The sequence below is a fragment of the Trichomycterus rosablanca genome, chromosome 11 (assembly GCF_030014385.1).
Source record: "Trichomycterus rosablanca isolate fTriRos1 chromosome 11, fTriRos1.hap1, whole genome shotgun sequence".
Taxonomy (NCBI): Eukaryota; Metazoa; Chordata; class Actinopteri; order Siluriformes; family Trichomycteridae; genus Trichomycterus; species Trichomycterus rosablanca.
In genome coordinates this window covers 37786010-37801709 of record NC_085998.1, presented here as the reverse complement: position 1 = coordinate 37801709, position 15700 = coordinate 37786010, and the positions used below count along the sequence as shown (strand labels likewise).

Sequence of the window (15700 nt, the reverse complement as noted above, 5' to 3'; positions counted from 1 at the left end):
TTAAATTCTACCAGTATGGTATTTTAAATGTGAAATAAGCTTTAGAAGTAAATTTTTAGGCAGCTCTGATCTGAAGATTCATGAGGTGAAGATTTTTGGGCCTGGCTGCTCTGCTCTGCTCTGGCTGTTGGAACATGAGACAGCTGGAACCCCCCCAGTGTTCAGCATAAATATTTGGGCTGAGACTAGACACAATCTCTTTCAGACTATGAATATATACGTATGTGTGTGTGTGTGTGTGTGAGTGTGTGTGTTAGAGACGAGCAGGAATGAAGTATATATATATGAGCCACCAGGTGTGACACGCCTTTGCACACTTGCTCTTTTTTTTTTTTTTGGTTCTTTTTTTATGCACCTAAACGCAGTGGAAACTTTCCTCAGTGAGAAATGTAAATCAGCCTTTGAAATCCCCAACTGTTGATACCAGCAAAGCCGCAGCTACACCGAGCTCATTGAACTCATCTGCTCCATCATGTAGCTCACAAACACCAGCTCTTAAATCAGTCTGCATGTTCCTGATAACAATTATTCCGTTTTATTTAAACGTGTGTTATTTTCTTTCTAATGATACATGCAGTGTCTTCAGGAAGTCTTACAGTGCTGTAGATTTTAAATAAATGTTTAATAATTATATTTTTTACCCATTTGTCTGCTCCTGGTGAATATTTTACTTCTTTACTTTACATTTTTAAGTGCATTTATTTATTTTATTATGATTGTAATGTCATGTTTTACACTTTGGTTCCATTCATGACAGGACAGGTAGTTACTGCTTACACAAGATTCATCAGTTCAAGTTTAATGTCAAACACAATCATGGACAGTTTTGTATCTCCAATTCACCTCACCTACATGTCTTTGGACTGTGGGAGGAAACCCACACAGACACAGGGAGAACATGCAAACTCACACAGAAAGGACCCAGACCGCACCACCTGGGGATCAAACCCAGGACCTTCTTGCTGTGAAAGTGCATTTAGAGCAGTTGTAGCTTAGTGGCTAATGTACTGGACTAGTAATCAAAAGGTTGCCAGTTCAGGCCCCATTACTACCAGGATGCCACTGTTGGGCCCTTAACCCTCGATTGCTTAGACAATATACTGTCACAGTACTGTAAGTCATTTTGGATAATACTTTATACTTTGTATAGGCGGCACTGTGACTCGGTGGGTAGCACCGTCACCTCACAGCAAGAAGGTCCTGGATTTGATTCCCAGGTGGAGCGGTCCGGTGCTGGGAATCCAATGCCTTGCACCCATTGGATAAGTGGTTAAGAAAGTAAGTGTAACCTAGTAGCTAAAGTACTGGACTAGTAATCAAAAGGTCGCTGGTTCAAGCCTCATCACTACCAGGTTGCCTCTGTTGGGCCCCTGAGCAAGGCCCTTAATCCTCGATTGCTTAGACAATATACTGTCACAGTACTGTAAGTTGCTTTGGATAAAAGCGTCTCCTTAATGCTGAAAATGTAAATGTAAATTTAATACTTTGTACTTTGTATAGGCGGCACTGTCGCCTCATAGCGTGAAGGTCCTGGGTTCGATTTCCAGGCAGAGCGGTCCAGGTACTTTCTGTGTAAAGTTTGCATGTTCTCCCCATGTCTGTGTAGGTTTCCTCCCACAGTACAAGACGTGCAAGTGAGGTGAATCGAAGATCCTTCATGGCCGAACCTTTCAAGCTCCGTCTGATGGGCTTGTGAGCGACCAAGTTCCTATGCGACGTTGTTTTTTTTTTTTCCTGAAATTCCTGTTTTCATGTTTTGGAAGGAATTACAAATCATCATGCCAGACAGCTGCACTGCTTCAAAGAATAAAAATCAAGCGAAGCTAGAATAAGAACGATATTCCATGCATGTTTTTATTTAGACATGAGGAATTTATTACAGCCTGAGGTTACGAGTACATGAATGGCTTCAGTGTGAATGTTTTAGTACTGACGTCACTACGGCTCACCGAGGGGACATGGTCATTAACGAGGGACTCAAACGAGCCGAGTCTCTCCCTGATGTTCCGTCCCCAGTTTTAGCACTGGGACGGTTTAATACTGAGCGAGTGTTTCCAGTTTCCATTACTGTGAGGTCATAATAATTCTCAGTATAAGACTTCTCTGAATAGTGATAGTACAACGGTTCAGTTCAGAAGATAAGGGGCTTAAAGTGATTAAACAATGACCACTGATCCCACTCTTCAGTGGTATTTACCCAACAAATATACACCATCTACACCATATACACACACTTCCTATTTTCGACGGCTGTGGCGGCGTTACCGTCTGGGGAATATTTTTGTGGCGTTCTCTGGGCCCATGCATCCATGTTGAAGGCACTCTCAACCGATTCGGGTATGAATCCATCCTTCAGATAACGTACACCCATACATGCTGATTATCTTCCCTGGGGTGGATGCGGCACATCACATGCCTAGAAATGTCCCACATTGGTTGGAAGAGCATGACCAGGACTTTCAAGTACTACCCTGCCCCCCTAACACTCCAGATTTAAACCCAACTGAGCATCTGTGGGAGCACCTCGATGGTCGTGTTGGCTCTATGGATTCTTCCCAACGCTCCCTCCAGCAGCTGTGGGATGCACTGCGGTCAGATACCTGTGACGACCTACCAGGACCTTATTGAGTCACGCCCAGCACGTCGAGCTGCCGTCCGTTAGTGGTGTGTGATACTGCAAAATTTGGTATCGATCCGATACCAAGTAAATACAGGGCCAGTATCGCCGATACTGATACCGATACCGATACTTTTTACTTATAAAGCAGCTTATTTACTTTCATGTAGGGAAGAGCAGCATGTCATGATGTATGAGGTGAATGTATCATCAATATGCTTTGAGGACTAAATGATTTTGTGTTAATTAGTTAATCATGTGCATGTGAAAACCCACTACAGTTTTTAGGTGAATAAAAAGTCATTTTATTAATTGTAATAAACTTTAATGAAGTCTGGGGGTTTTTGTTCAGAAACAATTATATAATAAGAAAACATAATTCCTACTCTTATTGCACTCTCTGGCTTTTTGTAAAATAAAGTACACAAAAATATTAAAGAACGTCAATTCTTGTTTCAGTGAAAGGTCTTTGTTCATAAACAATATTATAATAAAATTAAATTTATTCCTTTCACTGCACTTCTTCTCGGACTTAAAACAAAGTACAGTACAACATTATCACTGAAAAACAAATGTTTTAAAACTTTTTTTTCTCTGTGTTGCTTAGTCACGTGATGGCACGACAATAAAACACAGCGGAACAGGGAGGAGCAAAGTGTGCATGTTAGATGTAAAAGAGCGGTGTTTGCACACGCACACACACACAGTCACACACACACACACACACACGTCTACTTCTTGATAAAACGGGAGGAACGTACTGAATGTAGCGGACAAAAAAAACGAAACTAAAGTATCGATCCCATCACGCTAGTATCGATCGATTCCAATACCAACGTTGGTATCGATACTGTCGATATTTGGATTGATCCGCCCACCACTACAGTCCGTGCTGCACACGCCGCTTACTCTGGATCTTAGCTGGTGCTCATAATAATGTGACCTAAAAAGTGTACTTATTTTACTCCTAACTACACTATATGGCTAAATATATGTGAACTTTGCTGTTCAGGCCACATGTATTGCTAACAAATGTATAAAACTAATGATTAATTTGCTTAAAATGTTGTTCCAAAATCCCCACGCCCATGTGCACAAATTGAGGTCTATAAAGACGTGGTTTGATAAGCGGGTATGGAGGAACTCCAGTGGCCTGGATTAAGCCTTGGCCCCAACCCCATTGAACACCTTTGGAAAACAATGGAACAGTGATGAACGCCACGCCTTCTTACCCAACATCAGTGCCTAACCTGACCTCAGAAATGGGCACAAATCTCCACAGACAAACTTCCAAATGTTCCAAGTGTTGCTGTCGGTCTTGACAAAGAGATGCAAGAGGTTTGTACGTTGTGGTTTCTTTAATATGTGTTTATGTGGCTATACAACCAGCAGCGCCCCAAACGTAGACAATTACCATCACAATAATTCACTTGGTTTTTCAGTACTTCTCTGTGCAATGACTTTTAAATTATGTGCAAAACCTGCTGTACCTGCTGTACTTTGTGCAATATTTTTAATAACTGTGCAATATTAGGTTAACTTCCTCTATAAATACTGTTTATATTTTTGTAACTTTTACATATTCTTACTTTTTAATATGTGTACATACGTGTGATCACTTTTTGTAATTTTCTATTTTTTTGTATTCTTGTAAGCTGCTGTAACACTACAAATTTCCCCCTGTGGGATAATAAAAGGCTATCTTATCTTATCTTATCTTAAGCCTCACCATAGGCAAACCGCCAAGCTGCCACTGTTGGACCCCTGAGCAAGACCCCTAACCCTTCATGCTGCTACTGTAATCCCATATGCTGCTCTGTACCCCATTTGTTAATCAAAAGGGACCCAAATATGAACCCACAGTGACCAGATGATGTTTGGATAGTGGACCATTCTCAATTCTGCGATAAGACTAACTAGGTAATGAAATATTAGATTCAATCTGCATGGTGCATGATGCACTGTTGTGATGCTTTTGTTCGTTATCGTTCCCGATATAAACTTCATGTAGCTGACAGGATCATCGTGGGCGACGATCGACACCGTTGCCATATTTCCAGTTAGCTTTAAAATAAACTAAACCACAGACGAGCCACAGAAACTGCAGCGCTAAGCTAAATCCTACCTGCCTGCGTGGGTGTAAACGTGCTCATGCAGAGAACAAAACACGAGACCACACAAACGAAGGCAAATTTTTCACATACATTTTTATAACATAACAATTCCAAGTACAAAGAAATAGAAGCTACCGTTTATAAAACTCTCCAGCAGAACTTAATGATGGGCCAGCATCAGCTGTTTTCTTTATAGAACTGTATAAGCAGACAGGTCTTTAAATTTAATATTTCATATCAACCTTTTGTTCTGTATAAAAAAAGGAAAAGAATAAAGAATAGAAATAAAAATAAAACAACTCTACATTTGGTCCTGCTCGATCTTAAATTTCCCATGAAAGCACCAGCTGTCTGCATCTCATATTTCAAAAAAGTTTATAAAATATAAATTATTGAAAAATACTCAAAGGTTTGTGAACTAAATACATTAACATTTTTCATTTTCAACACAAATACAGAAACACTATAAATTGTACAAAAAAAGTCCTCGTTAATGGTTTTGTGATTCGCCTCCATCACAGACTGTACGCACGGCTGAGACAGAAAACTTGGTGTTCAGATTACAGAGAATGAAAATGTGACATTGTGAAGCAATAACAAAAACAGGTAAGCAAATCAGGAAAGATGTCTAAGATGTGAGATGAAGACGTCTCGAGGAGCCAGACTTGATCTTGTTATGAGAACACGTATCTGAGGAACCGTTTCATGAAGCCGGATTTAAGGTGGGTGGAAACAAACTCAGTTTCAGCAGAAATTGAAGCAGTACTCGCATCCTGAACTTTTACCACGTACGGCACAGCACCGTAGTTGTCTTTTTTAGGTTAGAAAATGTCCCTTGTGGGTGGCACGGTGGCTCGGTGGGTAGCACTGTCTCCTCACAGCAAGAAGGTCCTGGGTTCGGACTCCTTTCCGTGCGGAGTTTGCATATTCTCCCCGTGTCTGCGTGGGTTTCCTCCAGGAGCTCCGGTTTCCTCCCACAGTCCAAAAACATGCAGTCAAGGTTAACTGGAGACACTGAATTACATACCCTATAGGTGAATGGGCGTCTGTATGTGTGAGTGTGTGTGCACCCATCCAGGGTGTTACTGTGTGCCTTGCGCCCATTGAAAAGCTGGTATAGGCTCCAGCACCCCTGCCGCGACCCTGATCGTATAAGCGGTTATTTTTAATCTGCACTGTGTGTATTGTGTCGTTTGCACCCTGGTCCTGGAGGAACGTCATTTGAAATGACAATCAGGTTCATACATCTTAAATCTTAAATAAAATCTATAAATAAAACAAGCACACTTCACACAGCAGTATCACTACATACTGTTAGAACATAGAACAAGGTGTGAAATGCAGCCAGGAAATTGCTCGGGTGTGTTTGTCAGTATTCTTAGACCGACAACAAGCCTGTTGTTTATGTGGATGTACACCGACCAGTCATAACATTCTGACCACTGACGGGTGAAGTGAATAACACTGATTATCTCTTCATCACGGCACCTGTTAGTGGGGGGGATATATTACCCAGCAAGTGAACATTTTATCCCCAAAGTTGATGTTAGAAGCAGAAGGGCCAAATTGTGATGGCTAGACGACTGGGTCAGAGCATCTCCAGAAATGGGGGGGGTGTCCCGGTCTGCAGTGGTCAGTATCTATCAAAAGTGGTCCAAGGAAGGAACAGTGGTAAACCGGCGACAGGGTCATGGGAGGCCAAGGCTCACTGATGCACGTGGGGAGCGAAGGCTGACGAGCTACTGTAGATCAAACTGCTGAAAAAGTTCATGTTGGTTCTGATAGAAAGGTGTCAGAATACACAGAGCAGCACAGTTGTGTATGGGGCAGCAAAAGGGGGACCAACACAATATTAGGAAGGTGGTCATAATGTTATGCCTAATCGGTGTAAGCTACTAAAATTTGACTTTCTAGTAGTCGTTTTGGACAGCTAGAAAAATGGAAAGATGGATGTTGCTGTTGAAGCGATCCAACCAAACTTAACTGTGTCTTTTAACGAAGACTTGTGACGTATATTTCTGAAACTTTCACTTTGAAGACTTAAATTTTCCAAAATCCGAGCCACTGTGTTGCTTGTGTTATGAAATATACTTCTCCAAATGCCCCAAAAAATGCCACACTACTTTGGGTTTGGATCTACACTCCACTAGACTTTTCCACCGACATTTAAGAGACGGTTCTCCAGACGTCTTTATCATTATGAGAGCAAGTCCGGCTCTGTTAGACTAAAACATGTCCAACCCTTGACCTTTGGCATATCTCATCAGCTCACCATGCTGTATCTGTGCTATATTTTAGATATATATTTAGATATAGATACAGTGGACGTATGCGCAACATTGACCGTTGCTTTCCTGAATATTTAACAATACACCAATCGATGATAAGCAGTACAGATGAGTTCCAAAACTCATAAAGACTACACACACATCTGGATGTTATTGCTGCTCTCACATCGGTCTCAGTGCGGTGCTTTTAATGAAGAGTTTTGAAACTAAGTCCGGGTAAATATACAATTTTAAAACTAAGCCCAACACCACTGTAAACAATAACATTTCTCTAGATTAAACCTCTAAATTCTGGCTTTTCCCACATGGTGGGTGTTTTTACTGCTAATCTCACTCGCTCGCTTACCCACATCGGAGAGGGTTTGGGCTGTTATGCATTCTTTAAGACCCAAACTAGCCTGGCGAAGCACAGATATACCCCTCACTCTCATGGACTCTCGGACACAAACAGCTACAGCATCATCAGGCAGAATGCTTGAGAGTTTGGACCACTCTAAAGCATCAGTGATAGATCTGACACATTAAAAATGATTAATTCTATCTTGACTAATCCTGAAAGTGGCACGGTGGCTAAGTGGGTAGCACTGTCGCCTCACAGCAAGAAGGTCCTGGGTTCAAACTCCTTTCTGTGCAGAGTTTGCATGTTCTCCCCGTGTCTGCGTGGGTTTCCTCCTGGAGCTCCGGTTTCCTCCCACAGTCCAAAGACATGCAGTCAGGTTAATTGGAGACACTGAATTGCCCTATAGGTGAATGTGTGTGTATGTGTGTGTGTGTTTACGCCCCGTCCAGGGTGTTACTGTGTGCCTTGCGGCCATTGAATAGCTTGGATAGGCTCCAGCACCCCCCCCCCCCGTGACCCTAATTGGATAAGCGGTTAAGACAGTGAGTGAGTACTTGTCCTGAATTGCAGAATTAACTGTTAACGTTTTGGGGAGGTGGGACGAGGGTAAGGAGTACCTAGCGGTTACGCAGGCATGAGAGAACATTCCTAACAAAACTCTTAACAGAAAGTGACCAAAGATTAGGTCCAAACTCAATGTTAATGTTGCTTTGCAGCACCGTACTTCATATTCTTAAATAAATCTGAAATATTCTTAAATGGTTGTGATTGAGACAAGAAAAGCTAACAAGAAATAACGTCTGGACGTTCTAAGCATGACATAGCAACAATATCAAGTGTAAAACAGTCAAAGCCAACATTTCCATCACTACATCCCTACTTTCTTAATCCTCCCAGAATAAATCTTGCAAAAAACATCATCGTCCTCTTTACATCCATCACCCATCCAAAATACAGGCACGAATCGTACTCCAGTGCTTCATCTCTCCATTATTAGGAGCTGTTCGCATGGCCATTACTCTAAGATTTGTAATCTCTGTATATTAAAGGTTTGAGTGCGGTCTACGATATGGTTTAGCTCTTTGGGACACCCGTCTGCTCCTACTGAAATTTAAGACACTTAAATGACACATATATTGTGCTCCAGTTTGCATGTCCATGCCAGACATGATACTGTCAAAAAAATCAACATAGACAAAGCCAGACAATCAGACAGACAGAGAACCGTTAAAATAGACACGAGACTAAGGCGAGGGACAAAGAGCCACGCCCTTTCGTCTGAACATAACATAAAAAATGAAGATCTGAGGCAGGTCGTGCTCGGCAGCTGCCTGTGTTGTGCACGGTTAGAAGCGAAAGCCTCTTGCTTGTAAGTCGAGGGTGGATGGGTGTTCACAGCCTGGTGCCCCTGAGCAGAAAAAAACAAAAGAAAAACGGCTACTTTCGGTTGCGTCTGTCACCCGTTCTGGGTTTGAATGCGAAGCGCTGCTACTTTTATTTGAACCGCGTGATTAAAGCAGCAGTCTCTATAGTCTCGAGTCTCTGGTATCGCGTGCTGACCTTTCAGTAATGACAGTTATGTGCAAGCAGACTCACAAACACACGGGGGGAAAGAAACTGAAACGTTCTGACATTTTTTAACCCTTCATACAACCTACGTACATGAGCCGTGGATTCGGAAAGTAATACTGGCACAAAGAAAATAAAAAAATAAAATACTTTAATTATCCGGTCCGTGTGAGGACCGTGTCCGTGCCTTACGCAGAGGGACAGCGACAGTAACGTATAGTAAATATTTCACCGTGATGTTCCTTTCTCTATAATTTTGGCAACATATATATTTCGTAAAGAAAAAAAAAAAGAACTTTCTGCTCTTCTTATAACGTCCACTTTTTGAGGAAGTCCTTCCTACCGTTCCGGTCCTGTTGGGGTCGAAACCCACCTGCAGTTTTCTGTTTGGAGCTGCATATGAATATAATACACGCTACAGACTATAGACTTTGGTTTGGAATGCTTCCTTTTGGTTGCAGTCATGAGCTCAAACAAAAACCGGACCATGACTTGGAATTAAAACAGGACTCGATCGGACCCAATTGGACACCCGTTGTTATCAGCCCCCGGTCGACCCAGTCCGGTCTTTTATTCGTCCGTGTCGGGCTTGACGTCCAGCATGGCGTGTAACTCCTCGGGCGTGTAGCCCAGAAGACTCTTTAGGTCGCACACGAAGCGGTAGACGTAACGCTTGCCCGATGTTTTGTGGATGATGTTCTTGTCGTAGTAGTAGCGCAGACCGCGGCTCAGCTTCTCGTAGTTCATCTTGGGCTTGTTCTTCCTCTTGCCCCATCTCCGCGCCACCTGCGTTGGAAACAGATGTGGTTAGACTTATTATCTCTTTATATATGCTTTGTTTGTATATTTTTATACATTTTATTGATATGGGGATACACCTAATTGTAGTTACTAGTTGGCTGACTGACTGATCATCTCAGAGGTTAACTGGCTGTCTGACTGACTGATAACCATCAGTCTGACTTATTGATGAATTATTGTAGTCTGAGGGTCTGGTTGATTATCTCACTGACTGGTGAGCTCACTGACCCACTGACTGAGGGACTGGTTGATTATCTCACTGACTGGTGAGCTCACTGACCCACTGACTGAGGGACTGGTTGATTATCTCACTGACTGGTGAGCTCACTGACCCACTGACTGAGGGACTGGTTGATTATCTCACTGACTGGTGAGCTCACTGACCCACTGACTGAGGGACTGGTTGATTATCTCACTGACTGGTGAGCTCACTGACCCACTGACTGAGGGACTGGTTGACTATCTTACTGACTGGTGAGCTGATTGACCCACTGACTGATGGACTGGTTGATTATCTCACTGACTGGTGAGCTCACTGACCCACTGACTGAGGGACTGGTTGACTATCTTACTGACTGGTGAGCTGACTGACCCACTGACTGATGGACTGGTTGACTATCTTACTGACTGGTGAGCTGACTGACCCACTGACTGATGGACTGGTTGACTATCTCACTGACTGGTAAGCTGACTGACCCACTGACTGAGGGACTGGTTGATTATTTTACTGACTGGTGAGCTGACTGACCCACTGACTGATGGACTGGTTGACTATCTTACTGACTGGTGAGCTGACTGACCCACTGACTGATGGACTGGTTGACTATCTTACTGACTGGTGAGCTGACTGACCCACTGACTGATGGACTGGTTGACTATCTTACTGACTGGTGAGCTGACTGACCCACTGACTGATGGACTGGTTGACTATCTTACTGACTGGTGAGCTGACTGACCCACTGACTGATGGACTGGTTGACTATCTTACTGACTGGTGAGCTGACTGACCCACTGACTGATGGACTGGTTGACTATCTTACTGACTGGTGAGCTCACTGACCCACTGACTGATGGACTGGTTGACTATCTTACTGACTGGTGAGCTGACTGACCCACTGACTGATGGACTGGTTGACTATCTTACTGACTGGTGAGCTGACTGACCCACTGACTGATGGACTGGTTGACTATCTTACTGACTGGTGAGCTGACTGACCCACTGACTGATGGACTGGTTGACTATCTTACTGACTGGTGAGCTGACTGGTGAGCTGACTGACCCACTGACTGATGGACTGGTTGACTATCTTACTGACTGGTGAGCTGACTGACCCACTGACTGATGGACTGGTTGACTATCTTACTGACTGGTGAGCTGATTGACCCACTGACTGATGGACTGGTTGATTATCTCACTGACTGGTGAGCTCACTGACCCACTGACTGAGGGACTGGTTGACTATCTCACTGACTGGTAAGCTGACTGACCCACTGACTGAGGGACTGGTTGATTATTTTACTGACTGGTGAGCTGACTGACCCACTGACTGATGGACTGGTTGACTATCTTACTGACTGGTGAGCTGACTGACCCACTGACTGAGGGACTGGTTGATTATTTTACTGACTGGTGAGCTGACTGACCCACTGACTGAGGGACTGGTTGACTATCTTACTGACTGGTGAGCTGACTGACCCACTGACTGATGGACTGGTCGACTATCTCACTGACTTATGGATCCCTAAACAAACAGAAGTTTCATTGTCAGTATGGATGGATGTCTTGTTTTGCCGTTGCTGTTTGACCCTGCGTACACCCCTTATACTGATGGTACTGGTTTCTCGCTCTTGTGACCTCTTACCTCATCAGGGTCGGAGAGTTTAAACTCCCAGCCGTCTCCTGTCCAGCTAATAAATGACTGGCAGGATTTGTCTGTGAGGAGCTCCAGCAGAAACTGCCACAGCTGAATGGGTCCGCTGCCTGCGAGCAAAATCAGAAATAAAACAGACATGGTCATTTAACCGCGCTATGCTATTCAGGGCTACAGTGGTATACATCAGAGTCTATACTGGTACACAATAATAGGATGTTGTCTGGACATGGCTGGTCATATATTGTTCGTGACAAAGCGTCTGTATTGTGTTGCAGACGCACAGCTTTATGATATGTAAAATGCAAAATAGGCCCCGAGGAACACAAAGCCCCCAGTATTCACACTGACTTCTGACTCGCAATGTGAATTCCAGTCCACTGACATCAGCGTGGACTAAAAATACATGAAATAAGTGCATACGAGTGGGTGCGTTACTGTGAAATTACAGTGTGTGAGTGGCCACGTGAGAACATGGGTGTAAGAAAGATCAGTCGTTGGCAACCCTCAGTAATCAAGGGCCAACAGTTTCAACCTCCTTTCAACCTATAAGGTCACATTGCAAAGGTAAAGAACAATTCAAGATAATAAATACAAGTTATTATTTAAAGGACGTAGCGAAAATAAAACCGATGTTTTCCTGCATTTATGTTGAGAAACAAGCTCACGCTACGTCCCTGTACCAAGGATCTTCAAAAAGTTTCCTCACTTTTATATTTTGGTTATAAGCGTTGAGGGTGTAGGAGGAGTAATCGGTCGTGTCTGAGAGACTGAGAGACGCTTATAGTCCGGATTTAGCTCCATCTGATCTCCACCTTTTTGGACGCTCAAGGAAGCTTTAGGGGGAAGAAGATTTTCATGTGATGATGATGTGATTTATTGATATGGGGATACACCAAATTGCAGTTACTAGTTGGCTGACTGACCGATCATCAGTCTGACAGATAACAGATAACCAACAGTCTGACTTATTGATGAATTATTGAAGTCTGAGGGACTGGTTGACTATCTTACTGACTGGTGAGCTGACTGACCCACTGACTAATCCACTGACTGACCCACTGACTGAGGGACTGGTTGACTATCCCACTGACTGGTGAGCTGACCGACCCACTGACTGACCCACCAATGATGTAAAAGCAGCGGCGCATCAGTGTCTACGTGCTCAACCGACGGCATTAAAAAGTTAGATTAGAAAAACCCTCATTTAAGGGTAAAAATGTTGATCTTGTAAAGTAATATGGCCCAAATTTAGCACTTTGGTAAACAGAAGCAGGACTTAATCACTAGCAGCTTAGCTGGTGAAGGATTATTATGATTCTATTAATGATTAATGCTGCCACGAACCAGAGAATCTATGAAAAATAATAAATAAAATAATAAAATAACAATAAAGAGAATACGGTTTATTTTCAAAGTGTAATAAATACAGATTACTACTATAAGTAGTATAGTATTTAAATTAGTGTACATAATATAATGAAGTATAGTAATATAATATATACAGTTTTATATTTTGAAGGTAGAATATTCTGTAAAGGGAGTAAATATCGAGGCCCGTCGCTGCACCCCTCTGTGCATTCGGCTTGCGGCTTGTGCATTAAATAACCGGCGCTTCACGTTACACCCTCTTCACAGCCAACCGGCGTTTATCGAGAAATGCAGCACTAATCCGAAAAAGTGAGAAAACTCTGAGAGACTGACACTTATCAGCTTATAAAGGAAACCTGATGAGATCGGATCAATAATCAGCTAAAAATATTGGCCGTTCTTACACCTCATGTTTAAACACAGTCAGCGCCTGTTAACTCGATTATGGCTCAAAGTATGTTCAAATATAGTGCATACTTTATAGATTATTGCTAGTATTAGCCATATTTATTTTTAAAATGGTTCTGCTTATTGGCATATACAGTAATCCATCAGTAAATACAGATCCTAAATGTTTACCTAAGCCAGAGATGCCATATAAAATAATAAAATAACACAAATAAATCATATGACAGATGATAATGGGTCAATATTGGATATCTGTTCAGCAGATTTTGTTTAAATACAGAAAGCCAAGACTGATTCCCCTAAAATCTCAATGTGATTAATTTCCTAACACAATCGCCAAGAAATACAATTCTTGATTATTGATCTATGTCAAAAATTAAAACCACACGTCCTGTGTAAGTCATCACTGTAGAACCTGTAATTCGTTGATGGTAATATTTAACTAAACAAATATAATTTAATCTATTCAGTAAAATACTGGAAAAGTAATTACTGCCATAAAACATATAATAACAGTATTATAATAGCACAGATATTATAAATAGTGAAATAAGTCAGTATTCGCTTTTGTTCCTCTTAATGGGGTTCAGTATCTGATGCATACTCTAGAAAGAAGACTGTTCATTTCACGAGGGTTCACCACTGTTTGCTGGCACATAATTCACCAAAAAGTACAAGAAGAGGGTCCTGATTTTAGATTAGATTAGATTTTAAATTAGATTTTATAGGAGCAGGTGCACCCTATGGTGTAAACACTTCCTGACATTGTTTTTATCTTCCAGACTTCAAACCAGCCCACAAACACCGATCAGCCATAACATTAAAACCACCTCCTTGTTTCTACACTCACTGTCCATTTTATCAGCTCCACTTACCATATAGAAGCATTTTGTAGTTCTACAATTACTGACTGTAGTCCATCTATTTCTCTGCATACCTTTTTAGCCTGTTTTCACCCTGTTCTTCAATGGTCAGGACCCCCACAGGACCACCACAGAGCAGGTATTATTTAGGTGGTGGATCATTCTCAGCGCTGCAGTGACACTGACATGGTGGTGGTGTGTTAGTGTGTGTTGTGCTGGTATGAGTGGATCAGACACAGCAGCGCTGCTGGAGTTTTAGAATACCATGTCCACTCACTGTCCACTATATCAGACACTCCTACCTAGTTGGTCCACCTTGTAGATGTAGTCAGAGACGATCGCTCATCTATTGCTGCTGTTTGAGTCGGTCATCTTCTAGACCTTCATCAGTGGTCAAAGGACAGCAGCGCTGCTGTGTCTGATCCACTCATACCAGCACAACACACACTAACACACCACCACCATGTCAGTGTCACTGCAGTGCCGAGAATGATCCACCACCCAAATAATACCTGCTCTGTGGGGGTCCTGTGGGGGTCCTGACCATTGAAGAACAGCATGAAAGGGGGCTAACAAAGCATGCAGAGAAACAGATGGACTACAGGCAGTAATTGTAGAACTACAAAGTGCTTTTATATGGTAAGTGGAGCTGATAAAATGGACAATGTGTGTAGATAAAAGAAGGTGGTTTTAATGTTATGGCTGATCAGTGTATATTGTACAGTGATGTGGTGTTTAGTGCTGTGTTAATGAAATCAAAACAGTGCAGCTACCACCTCGATATCAGAAAGTGTAATAAAGCTAAGTGCTTAATTCATGTAGATGCAAAGTTTTCTCATTATTCCAATTAAAAATGCTGAATTATTTTACATTTATCAGATTATTAAAGGTGCAAACAAACATAGTTTTAAGTGTTAAATACTAAAGAGAACAGTCAGATATTGTCAACAGTCCTGTGGTAGTGCAGTAGTGTTGTTTTGCTTTTGCATGACACTTTTGTAACCTTGTTTACGATTACTAAGGTATAACGAGCTAACCTCAGAGCTCAGGCGAGTGCTGTGTTTATCACTCCTTTATCTTATCAGCCGCTCTGATCTCCACACGCAGCAGGACTCGCACCAGCAGCCGACCAGCACTGCGGCTTCCACTGCACCGAGGAGACGTCTCAGGTCATTACAGAGAGGACAATCAGATGAGTCTGCAGACCTCTATCTCACTGTCTTTCTCTCTCTAGGTCTCTCTATCACGTCCGCTGGGCTCTCAGACAGTCTTCTCTATTACATAAAGGCTTAATGATGCACGCGGACGTCTAAGTGTCTGCGCTTAAAGCTGGCACTCACGCTGCTGCACTCATGCTGGGGTTTTTTTATTCTCTCTTGTTTCTGTTTCCAGAGTTTCCACCGTGTGTTTCAATCAGATATACGAGCAGCTAAGAGTTCAGCTCGACGTGAGTTTTTA

The 15700-nt window shown here is 42.5% G+C and overlaps 1 protein-coding gene across 1 annotated transcript in view; it reads right to left on the bottom strand.

Moving 5' to 3' along the window:
* Window positions 1-9138: 9138 nt before the first annotated feature.
* The window catches only part of ets1 (v-ets avian erythroblastosis virus E26 oncogene homolog 1), a 33623-nt gene continuing 27061 nt past the window's right edge, over window positions 9139-15700 (bottom strand). Inside the window, exons 7-8 of the mRNA XM_063004896.1 lie at window positions 11592-11710; window positions 9139-9714 (exon numbers count right to left, since the gene is read on the bottom strand). Coding sequence (XP_062860966.1) covers window positions 9499-9714; window positions 11592-11710 — 335 coding nt within the window. The 3' untranslated portion in view covers window positions 9139-9498. The remainder of the gene's footprint in view (window positions 9715-11591; window positions 11711-15700) is intronic.